Source organism: Lontra canadensis, unplaced genomic scaffold (genome assembly GCF_010015895.1).
Source record: "Lontra canadensis isolate GAN:19392208 unplaced genomic scaffold, GSC_riverotter_1.0 scaffold174, whole genome shotgun sequence".
Classification (NCBI taxonomy): Eukaryota; Metazoa; Chordata; class Mammalia; order Carnivora; family Mustelidae; genus Lontra; species Lontra canadensis.
The window spans coordinates 40,619-54,092 of NW_022631168.1; the positions used below are offsets into that span (position 1 = coordinate 40,619).

The 13,474-nt window shown below is 51.4% G+C and overlaps 1 protein-coding gene across 1 annotated transcript; it reads left to right on the forward strand.

Moving 5' to 3' along the window:
- The first annotated feature begins 415 nt into the window (after nucleotides 1–415).
- ZNF275 (zinc finger protein 275) lies at nucleotides 416–12,102 on the forward strand. Its single transcript, XM_032846337.1, has 5 exons — nucleotides 416–564; nucleotides 9,493–9,586; nucleotides 10,012–10,123; nucleotides 10,552–10,642; nucleotides 10,934–12,102. Exon 5 carries the CDS (start codon nucleotides 10,963–10,965, stop codon nucleotides 12,088–12,090), a length of 1,128 nt encoding a protein of 375 aa, XP_032702228.1. The 5' UTR covers nucleotides 416–564; nucleotides 9,493–9,586; nucleotides 10,012–10,123; nucleotides 10,552–10,642; nucleotides 10,934–10,962; the 3' UTR covers nucleotides 12,091–12,102.
- Nucleotides 12,103–13,474: the final 1,372 nt, after the last annotated feature.

The window sequence follows — 13,474 nt, forward strand, 5'->3', positions numbered from 1 at the left end:
ACTCAGTGAGGCTCTTTGACCCCTCCCGTGAGAGCTGGCTTTGCTCTGCTTTGCTTTCTGTTCCCATCCCCCACCCTCACCCCCGTCCAGAAGGCGTCCGAGGGGGCGCGGTTCTTTCCATTCCTTCATTCCTTCCTTCATGGGCTAGTTGGTTCATTTGCTCATTCAGTCGTTCGTTCGTTTGTTCATTCATTCATTCGTACGTTCAGCCCAGCCCGCCCCCACGCCCCCCCCGCTAAGCTTCTGGCCCGCACGCGCAAATCCCCCGCCGTCGCGCCTGACCCTCCCCCCCCGCCTCAGCCCCGCCCCCTTCCCGCCCCGCCCCCTCTCCAGGCCAATTGGGGCTGGCTGGCCGGGCGGGGCCGGGGCCGGGGCGGGGCCTTGCTCCCCCACTACCCCCGGCGGCGCCCGCGGCTCCGGAAACGCGCCGCGGGGCTGCTGGGGCTCAGGCGGGCGCTGGCGGCTCCGTGGCGTTTCCTGCCACGCCGGGCCTGTCTGGGCCGCGCCAGCGCCGCTCCAACGCCGCTCCGCCGAGGGCAGCGCATTGGCCGCCGCGGGGCTGGGGTGAGCATGAGGGCCACGGGAGGATGTGCCGAGGGCGCGTGGAGGGTGTGAGGGATTGGGCTGATCGTTTGGACCACGGAAGGATGCGCAGGGGGGCGGCCTGGGAGAGTGCGCGGGGCTAGGGTGAGTGTTCCGCAGAGTGTGCGGTGGCTGGAGGCCAAGCGTTCTCGGGGGGCGTCTCTGGGCCCGCAGGAAGCTGCTCAGCCCTGAGGCCATCCAAAGTGAAGGACGAGTCCCAGATGGCGGGTACGAGGAGGCCTGAAGGCCTTCTTGCGGCGGGCGGGGGGCGGCGGTCAGGGACGGGAATCGCGGATGTGCCGAGGCCTACGCTGCCTTGGGGGAGACGCTGGGAACTGGTCATTATGGGAAGGAGGGGACCCCAACCCCGAGCGCAACGGAGGCTGAGGGAGAGGGGGCGTTGGAAAGGTTAAAGGGCTTTTCCCCCAGTCTGGGGGAAGGGCCGAGCCGCAGTCAGGACCGCTGGGTGGATGAGCTGGGGACGGTTCTTGCTCATGGGGTCCCTCCTTTCCTTCTGGATAGAGGTTGAGCCTCAGGTTGGTGGGGAGGGAAGGAGGGATAGCCCAGAGCCCAAGAGCTGTGAAGGAGCTCGAGGGGGCAACGCTTGCTGGGTGAAGATGAGCTCAAGGCTCTAGGTCTGAACAGGGCTTTTTTTGTCGCCCTTCTGAGGGCCACCATCTCCTGCTCCTGTGCCTCCCCCTTAAACTCCTTTGCTGCCTCTAGTCTATATTTGGGTGATTAATTACATGTCTTTTTCCATCCTACCCCCACAAACACACACTTGCCTGCCGCCCAAAGCCCATGGTCCCTTTCAAACAACCCCCCTCCAATCCTGGCCCTCTTCCCAGAGGTCCCACCCTGTTCCAACTGACGCCCTCCAGCCAGCATTGGCCTAGCTTGGCTGCGAGCCCCCCCTAGTCTCCTTGGTCAGTGAAATATTTTCTCTTAAACCTCAGACCCGACATTTTTCCTTTACCAAAGGATTTCAGACGAGATTGCCAGAACAGCACCCCCTCTGGGTACTAATGCTACCTCACCCCATTCCCCATCCTCCCTCCCCCATTGAGTCTTTAAGGAGAAGCAGCTTGCACAGTACCTGGTACAGTCCAATCCGTTCCCCAAAAATGTCCCTGGATCTGTGTTTAGAACCCTACTGAATGGTGATTTGCAGCCTTCTTTGGGTGAGAGACCCCTTGGAAAAATCACTAGAAAGTGTTAATTCTCTTCCCAGAAGTCTGACAGTCAGCACAGTGGGATCCCACACTGGAAGGTCACAGGCCTGAATCCTGTCTGCCAAGGGCTGGTGGTGAGGAAGTCTCCATATTCTAGATGGGCCCAGTACTGACAAGGCATAGTTCTGCATTCCAGTCCTCAAAATGCTGGTTGCAAATGCAGATTCCTTGGCCCCACCCACACCTCCTACTCTGCCCCTTGAGCTCTTAGCAAACCCCAAGCCAGGATTGTAGCACACTGATCCAGCCCTGGTCCTAACCTGCCTGGGCTCCCCAAATGAGCAGCCCCTCATATCTGTAGAGCCCATCCCATGTCCAGGGCAATGTAACCTAAATGAACCTATACTTATAATTTATGTTGGTTTTTAGTAGGATGCCATGCGCCTTCTTGGGAAAGGAGGAGCATAAACCTTTTCTCAGTTAAGTACAACAAACACTACAAAATCCCCTTCTGGTCTACCTTCTGGCTTTTTATAGAAGGGAAAGAAAACGGCAACCTAAACAGAGAGGGACAGGTGCCCAAGTGAAGTAAGAGAGGAGAACTGGGGAAGATGGAGACAGATGCCTCCCACCCACGCACATGGAAAAAGACACACACAGACACAAACATCCCAAGAGAAACAGACTTTCCTGGTGAAACACCCTTCCTTGGCCCTTTAGGATTCTGCCACTTCTGGCAGCAGCACATTTGCACAATACAGGATTGGCCCTCTCCCTTTAAGGCCTTGGTGGCCATTTCCTGGTGAGACACGCTGAGAGCACATGAAGGCCAATGTCAGCTCCAGCCCAGAGGCTTGGGTCAGCATCCTGGCCTTGCCTGGCTGGGTTGGATTGGGATTTTTGGCGGTGTGTGTTGTCCCCCAACCCGTCCTTCGGTCAAGCACACATGACCCAAAGAGACATGTTCCTGGAAGGTGCCCCCAAGTCTGCTTCTGTCCCCCTGAATTATTTCAGTCCCAACAGGTGGGATCTTACCCGCCTGACTTTACAACTCAGAATCAGCCTAAGACACAATGAGCCATCCTTGCATGTCTCTTTTGGTAAGTCTGGGAGTTGACAGACCATGTCTGCTGGCCTTAAAGCTGGTCATGCTGTCAGAAGTCCCCGCGAGTGAGGATGCAAGATGGTGGGAAATATCCTTTCCTTTCTGGAAGCGCTTGTATTTTCATGTATGTCAGCGTCGCTGAACCATCTTTGCCCAGAGACAGTTCTCAGTCTAAGCAGCAGGACTCAAAGGAGGACAGACATCCGGTGAGGAGAACTGGGAATCTAGGTGATCGTTTGCACGGGACAGAAAGCCACAGGCACCCATCTGAATTAGATGCTGGAGAGTGAGGTCTCTTGTCTGGTCTATAAAGACACGCTCCAGGGCATTTTTGCTCTGGCCCAGAACTGAACTGAACACCATGAGCTACCTATTGTCTTCCAGGGCCTGAGGACATTCTGCTACAGGTCCTTATTTAGATGTTCCAGGGAGTCCAGGTATTTCTGGCATCCCTTAGAAGTTTCTGGAAGCTGCTAGATAGATCTAGTTTGGGTGGTCTTGCTGCCTCTCCCCTGCCCCAGTGATGGGGCAGGGGGATCTGCCCACTCAGATGCAGACTTCACTAGCACATTCTGAGGAGGGATTCTGAGCTCCAATGCAACCAAAAGACACTTAATTATTCACTATTTTTTTTTTGACATGGGTTGGTTTTTTGTCTCCATTGAATTCAGCTCTTAATTTCTGTTCTTTCATATCAAAGTGGAATGGTTATTTCGGTTCTCTTAATGTTTCTGATTCTATACAGAAAATTTGATTTAAGTAAGTAGATTAAAATTTACATTGCCATCTAAAGCACATGGGCAGGATTATTTCTGCACTCCCCTGAGCTCTCATGCTGTAGAATGCGTGATTTTTCGGATTGTCAGGCAGGGGGTTCACATCCAGAGGGTCTCCCTGTGTTCATCAAATAGCCACGGTGTCCATGGCACTTCGCTTGGTCTGGGGTGGGGTCTGCGGTCCACCATTGGCAGGGGGGCTCGCTCTCCGGGAGTGGATAGGCCTTAGACTACACTTCAGAGCCCATGGAAAGAAGGAGCCTAATGTCATTCTGTTAAGAGGCAGAGATTTGTTTTCCCATACTCTTTCTCCCGATTGCCATTTCCCAGGTGGGTGTAGGGTTATGAGATTCGGGTGAATGAAAGTGCCTTCCGGTCAAGGTCTGCAGCATCCTCTGTACCCATCAGGTGCGTTCCTGTGGTTTTCATATTCTTCCTGGAATTGCTTTGACTTGACCCTGCAGCTCCACTTTTGGAAGGCAGTGGACATCTGTACTTGTCATTTTTGTCACAGCATCCAGCATCTTTTCCAGGTTCGTCCCACCATTTCAAAGTAGAGCAGCCATATAGCATGGCTTCTGAGCGATCACATGATCTTCGGGATTGGTGATAATTTTACTTTTAACTGCAGTGGGGGTTAATGTGTATTTCATCATACAGAATTTAGCTACTTTGGTGAAAGCGGGGCTCCCTTTTTCCCGTCTGTTTTTGTGAGCACTTTCTCGATGACCGCTGTACGTCCGTGCGCACTGGGAGTGCGTGTGCTGACCTGAAGTTCTTGCGGGTTACGTCTCCTGGGCAAGCCTGCTACGGGAAGGGCCACTCCTGTTGCTACACAGGAAAGCATAATTAATAATTCACATGGGGGTTGTGGCTGCAGGATTTCAACAGTTAATCATTCCAATTAAGTGAAAACACTTTGATAGGCTCTGCTCAATTAAATAGAACACTTGAGGAGCACATGCTCAATTAAACATGGGTGACTTGGAAGAACTTTGTGCGAGTGAGAGAGAGAGAGAGAGAATGATGTGTGTGACTATTGGCAAGCAAGGGTCTGTGATGGCATATTGATAGGATGATTTAAAGCCAGTTGCCTAAGTCCATATAAACCATCAGGCTCTGAGGACATTCAATAACAGCCTGTTGCCTTTCTTTGGTGTGGTTCGAAAAGTCTTAAATCTTGGGAGCTGGACCTTAGGCGAGTTACTTGACCTCTTGAGTCCATGACTTACTTCTGTGTGCAATGGAGGCAGTGAGAATTATTGGTCTCGGTGATTAACTTACGAGAAGGGAGAAGCACAGGACCAAACATGTAGAAGGTGCTCTGTAACTAGAGGTTCGCTCCTGTTAGCACTCCCCTCTCCCCACAGCTTATCCCATGTCCACTTGATGCCAGGAGCTCCTGCAGATGTTGGGGATTCAGGGCCAGGAAAGAGAAGGTCTGTATCCTATGGGAGGTGACATTTCTCCTGGGGAGTCAGGTAAAGACAAACAATTTCATTTGAGGATGATTGTTAGGTAGTGAGAAGTGTTATGAGTAAACGGTGATTGGGCTCGAGAGTGAAGACACTTTGAGGAGATGACACTTGATTGAGGTCTGAATTCTTAGAAGGAACCACCTGTGGCATGTTCAGAGCCCTGAGGGGGCATCACCTTGGCATAGTTGGGACAGAATGAATGCCAGGGTGTCTGGAAGGAATGACTGAGATGTAGGGTGCAGGATTTGGGCCAGGTGGGCCGGGCTGGGGTCTTTGTAAGGGGCTAAGGCCTCGGGTCTCTGGCTTGAGGACAGTGAGACAAGGTTGTAACGGACCATGTTTTTCAGAAGGTAAGTGTGAGATGTTCTGCCCCGTTCCACGTGGCAGCAAAACCTCCATGTCAATGGAAGTGAGTTTTCGTAATGAATTGTGTAAGGATTCTGTAACCAGTTTGTTTTGTATCGGAAGCCAAAGTCAAACCAGACCTCAGATATACACCAGGAAGACTCCCAAGTGCTCAGAGGGGCCCTACCCAGCTGACAGTGGGCCACAGAGAGAGTAGCTGCTGGGCATCTGGGGTGTCACTCACACACCAGGGAAGTACCTGTACTGGGCAGTGAGCTAAAGACGAGGCTAGGGCTTCTGTGGATGTTGAGACTAAAGGAGGCCTTCTGCTCACACCCGTGATGGCACCAAGAGCCTGCGGAGAGGAGCCCAGGAAGTCCCAACCCCACGGTCCTTCCTATCTCTGAGCTTTCTGGGACTGCCCACACATTCCCATCAGCCTGTCTTATCTAAAGTCTACCCAAATCTTTTTAAATTATTACTCTTTTCTGATTACCAAAGAAATGCAGCTCGGTTACTAAAAATTCACATGGTACTGGAACAGAAAGCAGAAGACCTTTCTAAATCCAGACTCTACCCCAGTGTGGCACACATTATGGCTAGAGCTGTGCTTAGTTCAGCAACAAGTCACTCCGTTTACTCCTTTTTTCCCCTGAATTGCAAATATGTAGTTGGCTGTTCTCTCTCCGTCCCTACTCTCTTTGGATTTTTTAGTGAACAGTTACTGTCTCCATCTTCTTTAAAGGATTTGCATTTTTGTAATCTGTGTGTCATCTATATTAGCCACCTGTTGATTTTTTTTTTGTTTTTCTTTTTCTTTTCTTTTTTTTCTTGTTTTCCACCACTTGTTGATTTTATGTTTAAGCTCTTCAGTTTTCTTCCTGGTCTAAGTTCTAGGACTCTTCAGTAAGGTCTCCAGCCCTCTGAGCCTCATTCATCATTCACCCTTTCCTTCTCTTATTTTTGACAGTGGGATTGTTTTGTCCTATAGTATATTGTTTTCCATGCTTTTACTTTTCACCTATGTATGTCTTTACATTTAAAGTTTTTATATTTAAAGCTTCTTACAGATGGCATAGAGTTGAGTATTGTTTTTTTAATGTAGTCTAGTAATCCCTGCTTTTCAACTGAAGTGTTTACTCCATTTACATTTAACTTAGTTATCCATGTAGTTGGACTTAAGTTCGCCATCTTGCTATTTGTTTCTGTTTATCCCCTCTGTTCTTTTTCCTTTGTTGCTTTACTCTTTTGGATTATTTTTTAGAATTGTATTTTATCTCCACTCCTGGCTTATTAGCATGCATCAGAGTCTCGGAGGGCTTCCTAAAACACTAAATCATACATTTTACTTATATGTATGGTATAAATCCCACAGTACCTTATTATTTTTGCTTTAAATGGTCATTATTTTTTAAAGATTTAAAAATAAAGGGGGTAAAAGTGTTTTTACATTTCTGATGTTCTTCATTCCTTTGTGTTGATCCAGGTTTCCATCTGGTATCATTTTCCTTCACCTGAAGAACTTTCTTTAATGTGTCTCATAGTACAGGTCTGCTGGTGACCAATTCTTTTTGTCTGAAAAAGTTTTTATATTGCCCTCATTTTTGAAGGGTATTTCCCCTGAATATAGAATTGTAGGTTGACAGGGTTTTTTCTCTTTAGCACTTTAAAAATGTCATTCAATTGTTTGGGGCTTGCACATTTTCTGATAAGAAGTCCACAGTTACTCTTATCTTTGAGCTTCTCTATAGAACATGACATGCCCCCCCCCACCCTGCTGCTGTAAGATTTTCTCTTTATCACTAGTGTTCAGCAATTTTATTATGACGTGTTTTGGTCTGCACATGTGGTTTTTTGGTTTTGTTGTTGGTTTGTTTAGTCTTGATAGGGGTTGGCTGGGCTTCTTGGAGCTAGTTTTCATCAAATTAGGGTATCGTTGTATTTGTATTGTATTGTTGTATTAGTTGTATTTCTTCAACTACATTTTTATCCTCTCCCCCTTTTCCTCTTCTTTTCAGATTCCAGTTCCATGTGTGTTAGGTGATTTTCTGTTATATCCAGGTCACTGACACTGTTTTTTAAATATCTTTTTTCTTTTCATTTTGATCTTCATTTGGGATAGTTTCTGTTGCTATATCCTCGAGTTTTCTAATCTCTTTTGGGGGACAGGGGTCAGTGTCTAATCTGCTGCTAATCACATCGAGTGAAATTTTCATTTTAACTGTTACAGTTTTCACCTCCAGAAGCCCCATTTGTATCTTGTTTATATCGTTCATTTTTTTCCATTGTGTTTCTGTTCTTCTCTCAGTCTTGTTGTCCTTGTCTGTAAGTTCTGCCAGTCATCACTTTTGAGTTATGTCCGTTGACCTGATTTTCCTGCTTCTTGGTGTTCCAGATGATATTGCTGAGCGGCTAGAGTTTGTTACTTCACTTTGAAGAGGGTTGGACTTCCTTTGAGGGCGTAGTTATTTGTGGAACGGCTTCATCACATCAAGGCCTATTCTTAAGCTTTTCTAGAGCACGTTCAGGGTAGCTGTGGCTCCAGGAGATGGTCAGTACTACTACTGAGGCACAGCCCCTCTGATTCTCTACTGAATGGCCCCAGGCATCACTGAGGACTCTACTCTGGTTGGTTGGGAATTGTTCAGCTTAAAGCCTCCAGGCCCTTCCTTTCCTAGTCTTTGGGAGTTTTATTATGTACCATGGCTTGGGAGTCAGGAGAGGCCCAAGGGGAGCACTATGCTGATTTTTTTGGAGCTCCTTTTTTCTGCCTTGCTCCCTCCTTTCTGACACTCTTCTCTGCAACTTATAGCTGCATCAGCTGTCCTGAATGCTAGTCTGTGTCTTGATGAAGCCACCAAGCTCTATTGGAGGCCCCCTTCCCTGCACACTCAGTCTGGACATGGCCCACGGGCAGAGCCAGGGCAATGATAAGGCTCATCACAGTTGTTTCTCTTCTCTCGGGATGATGATCCTGCACTTCCTGCTGCCCAGTATCTGAAAACTTGTTTCAGATCGCTTCTGTCCAGTTTGATACTTGTTTACAGCAGGACATTGTTCTTTGTTCCAATATCCTGGCCAGAAGTAGAAGTGTCCGTCCGTCCGTCCCTCTCAATATAATACCTGATTTTATGTAAAAGTCTTTCTGGAATGTCTGGGTCGTCTACTCCTTGAGCTAGTGTAAAAAATGCCTCCTTTTCATTTACTGGTGAATTGACCTGACATCAGAACAGAAACTGTGTTCCTGTTTCTTTGTATTGGCTGAAATGGGAGGCCTCTGATACACACACATTTGTGGTAATATAATCACAACATTTAGCATATTTTGCAATCTGGAAGAAAAAGGTAAATCTGAACATATCATTCAGATCTTTTATTTAGCAACGTAGTGTTTGAAGATCTTTTCTTTGAGGCTTCTTTTTCTAGTTGTTTTGTTCACCTTTTCATTTGGTCAGACATTTCTCAGAAACTTTCTTGTCTGCGTCGGCCTCACGGGCACCGGCTTCATCGTTTGCGTTGGGTGGGGTAAGGCCTTTAAAAGGCCTCGCTTCTGGCCAGTGAGACCAGGATCCCACTCTTTCGTTGCCTCTCTTCGCTCCAGTGGCCCAGTCTTTCTTGTTGCCCTTCCAAAGTGGGGAAAATCTCACCTGTCTTCTCACTTAGGTCTTTCTTCTGATATTGTTTTGGGGACACTTCCTTCCTATGCAGTGTGAGCACTGACCTCTCTGAGGCTGGCTGCGAGGAGCCCTGTCCCAGAGAGCCCGTCTTGCTACCGTTGGCTCTCCATCTGTGTCTGTCTTCTCCGGGCTGTTCCTGGGCCAACATTCATTTGTCTTGTCTGGGTTCCCTCTAGCCTGCCTGTATTAACCCTTTGCCGTCTGTGTCCCCCAGTGTTCACGGTTGTGTGCTCTGGCTTGTCACTCAGCTCCTGTGCAAGAGAAGACTGAATGAGATATTAAACCAGGGGAAAGGAAATCACCAGGGGACCCAAAAGCAGGGCCGCTGTCACTCATGGCTCTTCTCACTTTCCTTAGCTTTGCCTGCCCCCTCCCCGGGCCTTGCCCTCCCCCAGGATGGAGCCCAGGAAACCAGGTTCTGGCAGGCCCTCCTGAGACGCTTGAGGCCCAGGTGAGCTGTTCTTCCTTCTGCCTGCCTTAGGAATCTGTCACTGCTCCCTGGTTTTGGCTATGGCCTCTCCCTCTTTTCCCAGCATGACACACTACAGGACCTGAACTCCAGCTTCTGCCTTTCCTCCCTTTGCTTTCTGCCTGAGTCTACCAAGAAACGGATGCCTGCTGGGGTTGTAATTCCCATTATGCTGGTGGGGGAGCTGCATTTCAGTCCAGGAAAGTGATTGAACGGAAGTCCTTTGGGAAGATAGTGGGAGGCCCGGGCCATGGCCCAGGTTTCTGATGCTTGGTCAGATTCTCTTTCCAGGACTTCCCGAGGCTTGTGTTAGATCTCCGTGCTAGTGATGCACAACCACTCCAGACCCTCACCTCTTATCCCTTGCTGTTACTAGCACTGCTCCCACCTCATTCTAGAATGGACAGAAGGACTACTTATCCCGGGAGTTCTTTCAGGATTCAGTGACATTTGCCGACGTGGCCCAGGCCGGACGCTGAGCAGAGGACGCTGGCACATTAGAGGAACGAGACCTCCGGGGTAAGATGCCCCAGCCCTTGCGCCAGCTTCCCCACAGCCGCGTGGGCCTCTGCTGTCTCATGGGCTGCACATGTAAGGTGGGGAGGGTTGCTAAGACAGGAGTCCACTGCGGGTCAGGCTTGGGAGTTGTAGCACAGGACTAGGTTCACACCGAGGAGTGTGAACCGGGAGAAAGGGAGGATCGGCTCTTCTGGATGTCCATCTGGCGCTCCATCCAATGGGCCCAGAGTCTGCCTCCGCCTTGCCTGGAGGGAGCCGGCCCTCGGGGGAAGGCCTCGGGAATGGATGCATGGCTCGCCGGAGGACACAACCAGGCTCTACTTTGTGGCTTGAAAGGGTTTCATCTTTGAAGGCCCTGCCGCACCCCAGCTGTGTTCTGATGGCATCTCTGGCCGCCAGCGAAACCCTTTTTCCTTTTCCACGCGCAGGAGTTCCTGTTCTGAATCCTACCTGGTGTCCGGCCCCTGACGCTGGTATCGGCCCCACCCCTTAGTGCAGACTGAGCGAAGTAGTGTTCTGGTGAGTGAGAAAGAAACCTGAAAAGTGAAAAATTCGGCGGGGGGTGGGGGGGGGACCCGGCTGAGACTCTGGGGAGGGGATGTGGCTGCTTCTCCAGCACGAAGGGGAGATGTCCTCGGCCGCTTTGGTGCGGCGGTGAGGCCTCGCTGCCCCTCTCGTCCGCAGTCCCGGCTTTTGGTTGGACGCGCACAGCCGTCGTGCCACAGCCGCCCCGGGCCCCGCGGTCAGCAGCCGCCTCTGCAGGAACGGGATGGCAGACAAAGGAGAGTAACCTCGTCCTTCTCCTCTCAGGAGGCGTCTGGGCGCGCGAGCGGCAGGTGATGGGCGAAGAAGCGCAGCCGCAGGAGATGGCCTCCAGCAGCTCCCCACGGGCGGGCGAGCCCAGTCCCGAGGTCAAGCGGAACAGGGACGCTGGGGGCCGGGGGGGCAGCCCTCAGGACCTGCCTATAGAGCATCACTTCTCCTGTAAGGAGTGCGGGGACGCCTTTCGGCTCAAGGTCCTCCTGGTGCAGCACCAGAGGATTCACAGCGAGGAGAAGGGCTGGGAGTGCAGCGATTGCGGGAGGGTCTTCCGGGGGGTCTCCGAGTTCAATGAGCACCGCAAGAGCCACGTGGCTGCCGAGCCGCAGCCGGGCCCCAGCCGCGCCCTGGAAGAGGCCGCGGAGCAAAGGGAGCCGGCGGAGAGGGAGGCGAAGCCCTTCGAGTGCGAGGAGTGTGGGAAGAGGTTCAAGAAGAACGCGGGCCTCAGCCAGCACCTGCGCGTGCACAGCCGGGAGAAGCCTTTCGACTGCGAGGAGTGCGGCCGCTCATTCAAGGTGAGCACGCACCTGTTCCGCCACCAGAAGCTGCACACGGCCGAGAAGCCGTTCGCCTGCAAGGCGTGCGGCCGCGACTTCCCGGATCGCCAGGAGCTGCTCAAGCACCAGCGCGCGCACACGGGCCACCTGCCCTTCGACTGCGACGACTGCGGCAAGTCGTTCCGCGGCGTCAACGGCCTGGCCGAGCACCAGCGCATCCACAGCGGCGCCAAGCCGTACGGCTGCCCGCACTGCGGCAAGCTCTTCCGGAGGAGCTCGGAGCTCACCAAGCACCGGCGCATCCACACGGGTGAGAAGCCGTACGAGTGCGGCCAGTGCGGCAAGGCCTTCCGCCAGAGCTCCAGCCTGCTGGAGCACCAGCGCATCCACACAGGCGAGCGGCCGTATGGCTGCGGCGACTGCGGCAAGGCCTTCCGCGGGCCGTCCGACCTCATCAAGCACCGGCGCATCCACAGCGGACTCAAGCCGTACGAGTGCGACAAGTGCGGCAAGGCCTTCCGCCGGAGCTCGGGCCTGAGTCGCCACCGCAGGACCCACAGCGGAGCGCGGCGCTGCGAGTGCGGCGAGTGTGGCCGCGTGTTCAAGAGGCGGTCGGCGCTGCAGAAGCACCAGCCGAGCCACCGCGACTAGAGGAGCGCCCCACACCCCTAGCCCCGAGCCCCCCCCTTGGCGGGCAGTGGCAGCGGCAGTGGCGGCGGCAGCGGTGGCGGCCCACTGGGCCCAGTCCCCGAGAGCGGGAGGGCGGAGTCAAAGGAGATGAACACTTTTGTAGCGCTTATCTATTTTCTCGTCAGAAAGGTCGGATCCAATTTATACTGTCACCAGCAATTTCTAAGTGTACACGTTTCCCATCTTGCCTATCGAGAGTAGCTTCTAGGACATTCTAATTTATTTGGACTAGTATGACTGGCATCAAGTACCTTCAAGGAATCCACAGGCCTCGGAACTGAGAAGGAGAGAAGAGCGACGTGCAGGTGTCACCAGAGGGGGGCTTGTAGGTCCCCTTCATGGGGCTGCTCTGCCTCACCCCCAGAGCGAGGCACAGAGCTAGTCCTCGAGGGCCTCAACATAAGGTGACCCCCGCTTTCCTGGAGACAAGACAGCGCCCCAGAGTTGTTTGGCCTACTTGAATTTATAAATTTTTAGGGATGTAGATAGAACACTCAGATGTCTTATAATATTTAATTTATTAATTCAGCTATACATACATACTGTAAATCACAAATTACATAGAATAATATATTAATTTAGAGAATACTCCTTTTTTCCCTCACGCCGCTACGCAAGATCATTTTATTCTAAATCCTCACATGCATCTCTGACCTCACCATCTTCACCAACCTCGTCGCCCCTTTCAAGTCATCTGACAGTTCGGAAGCATCTCGGACGGCTTCCGTGCGTCTGAGCTGTACACCATGCAGCACTGTGACAATCCCTGCACGAGGCTCTCACTAGAAACCGCCTCCCAAGCCATAAATACATGTTCTCATTACATTAGGACATTTGTGGTTGTTTTGTTCTGCTTTTTTTTTTTTTCCTCAATTTGTCCTATAGCTCTACAGCATCACCACTTAACGGGTTCGGCTTTTTCAAATGACTTTTAAAAGACTTTTTGGAAGCATCTAGAACTTGTCGTTGTGAGGTCATTCTCCCAGGAACAAGTACTGAATCTGGGTCAAATTGCTTTTGCATCCATTTTTTTTCAACCACTTCATTCTGGTGACATCCCCGTGCATCCAAAACTATCATCAGCTGGGGTCCGTTTCAGGTTAATAGGTCTTGTCCTCCAGCAGCACTATTCTGTTCAAGCTCAAGTGGCTGAGAGAGCATGCCCATAACAGGGGCGTCTCAAGGACTCAAGTATAAGATGATGCCTCTTTTTTGGGAGTGATAGCCTCTCCCCCCACGCAACCAGCCCTCCGTTCTGGGCTCTGTAAAACAGGGGTGATCACAGGACTACCTCCTAAGGTTATCATGAGAACCATGATGCCACGCCTGGTCCGAAGGTGCACAC